The sequence below is a fragment of the Melanerpes formicivorus genome, unplaced genomic scaffold, assembly GCF_026170545.1.
Source record: "Melanerpes formicivorus ecotype bairdi unplaced genomic scaffold, bMelFor1.0.p_v2 SCAF_270, whole genome shotgun sequence".
Lineage (NCBI taxonomy): Eukaryota > Metazoa > Chordata > Aves > Piciformes > Picidae > Melanerpes > Melanerpes formicivorus.
The window spans coordinates 89,471-92,006 of record NW_027142622.1 but is presented as its reverse complement, the minus strand read 5'-3'; the positions used below and the strand labels follow the sequence as shown (position 1 = coordinate 92,006).

The 2,536-nt window shown below is 52.1% G+C and overlaps 1 protein-coding gene across 1 annotated transcript; it reads left to right on the top strand.

The window, feature by feature from the left end:
• Positions 1–210: 210 nt before the first annotated feature.
• LOC137458673 (probable inactive serine/threonine-protein kinase slob2) lies at positions 211–2,134 on the top strand (the record flags this gene model as incomplete). The annotated part of the gene is made up of 3 exons (XM_068170026.1): positions 211–412; positions 1,530–1,732; positions 2,045–2,134. Coding segments are annotated over exons 1-3 (495 nt in total), but the record flags the coding sequence as incomplete, so codon positions are not given.
• Positions 2,135–2,536: the final 402 nt, after the last annotated feature.

The following is a 2,536-nucleotide window of genomic DNA, read 5'->3' as shown; positions in this document are numbered from 1 at the left end:
GAATCAGCAGCAGAGGAATCAGGAACAGCAGTGGTAACAGCAACAGCAGCAGCAGAGGCAGCAGCAGTGACAGCAACAGCAGCATTGGCAACATCAGTAGGAACAGCAGCAGCAGCAGAGGCAGCAGCAGTGACAGCAACAGCAGCATTGGCAACAGAATCAGTGACAGCAGCAGCAGAGGCAGCAGCACAAGAAACAGCAACAGCAGCAATGGGAACAGCAGCAGCAGCAACCAGGAGCATCACCTGCACCTCCTCTACCACCTCAACCACCTCCCTCACTTCCACCACCACTACTACCTCCATCTGCTCCATCTCCTCCATCATCTCCATCATCAAAACCATCAACTCCATCCACACCATCTCCTCCATCACCATCACCTACATCAACTCCATCACCTACATCATCTATTGTACTGCTGCTGCTGCCACTGCTGCTGCCTCTGCTGCTAGTACTTCATCTTCCTCTTCTTCTTCTTTCTTCTTCTTCATTCTTCTTCTTTCTTCTCCTTCTGCAGCAGCTATTAACACTTCTCCCTATGCTACAATTACGATGCTCCTGCATCTCCTGCATCACCTCTACCACCTCCAAAACCTACTACACCGCCACGACCTCCACATTCTACTCCAACTCTAGCTCCTCCACCTCCTAGACCACCTCCACCTTCTGCACCACCTCCACCACCTCCTCCACCTCTACTACCTCCATCTCCTCCATCACCCCCATCAGCAACAGCAGTAACAGCAGCAGCAACAGAGGCAACAGCAGGAGCAGCAGCAGGATCACAGAACACAGCAACAGCATTGGCAACAGCAGCAACAACAGAGTCAGCAGCAGAGGAATCAGGAACAGCAGTGGCAACATCAGTAGGAACAGCAGCAGCAGCAGAGGCAGCAGCAGTGGCAGCAACACAAGAAACAGCAACAGCAGCACTGGGAACAGCAGCAGCAGCACTAACAGTAGCAGCAGCCACCAGCAGCATCACCTCCATCTCTTCCACCTCCTGCATCTCCTCCACCACCTCCATCTCCTCCATCACCACTACCACCTCCATCTCCTCCATCACCAAAACCACCAACTCCCTCAACCCCATCTCCTCCCTCACCATCACCTACATCAACTCCATCACCTACATCATCTCCTATACTGCTGCTGCTGCTGCCTCTGCTGCTGCTGCTACTACTTCATCTTCCTCTTCTTCTTCTTCCATATTCTTCTTCTCCTCCTACTTCTTCTTCATCTTTCTCTACAGCAGCTATTAACACTTCTCCCTATGCTAGATTATGAAGCTACTGCATCTACGACACCACCTCCATCACTTCCACCACCACTGCCACCTCCATCTCCTCCATCATCACCATCACCAAAACCATCAACTCAATCCACACCATCTCCTCCCTCACCATCACCTACACCAACTCCATCACCTACATCATCTCCTATACTGCTGCTGCTGCTGCCACTGCTGCTGCCTCTGCTGCTGCTGCTAATGCTTCATCTTCCTCTTCCTCTTTCTTCTCCTTCTGCAGCAGCTATTAACACTTCTCCCTATGCTACAGATTATGATGCTCCTGCATCTACTCCACCACCTCCACAGCCTACACCACCTCCACCTCCTCCACAACCTACACCACCTCCACCACCTAGACCACCTCCACTACTTGCACCACTTCCACCCCCTCCTCCACCTCTACTACCTCTACATCCTCCATCACCCCCATCAGCAACAGCAGTAACAGCAGCAGCAACAGAGGCAACAGGAGGAGCAGCAGCAGGAGCACAGAACACAGCAACAGCATTGGCAACAGCAGCAACAACAGAGTCAGCAGCAGAGGAATCAGGAACAGCAGTGGCAACAGCAACAGCAGCATTGGCAACATCAGTAGGAACAGCAGCAGCAGCAGAGGCAGCAGCAGTGACAGCAACAGCAGCAGTGCCAACATCAGTAGGAACAGCAGCAGCAGCAGAGGCAGCAGCAGTGACAGCAACAGCAGCAGTGGCAACATCAGTAGGAACAGCAGCAGCAGCACTAACAGGAGCAGCAGCCACCAGCAGCATCACCTCCTCCTCCTCCACCACCTCCATCTCCTCCATCACCAAAACCACCAACTCCCTCAACTCCATCTCCTCCATCACCATCACCTACATCATCTCCTATACTGCTGCTGCTGCTGCCACTGCTGCTGCCTCTGCTGCTGCTGCTAATACTTCTTCTTCCTCTTCTTCTTCTTTCTGCTTCTTCTTTTTTCTACTTCTTTCTTCATCTTCTGCTGCAGCCATTAACACTTCTCCCTATGCTACAGATTATGATGCTTCTGCATCTCCTCCAACACCTCCATCTCTTCCACCACCTCTACCTCCTGTATCACCTCCACTACCTTTACTCCTACAGCACTTCCACAACCTCCATCACTTCACCACCACTACCACCTCCATCTCCTCCATCACCAAAACCACCAACTCCCTCAACTCCATCTCCTCCATCACCATCACCTACATCATCTCCTATACTGCTACTGCTGCTGCTGCCACTGCT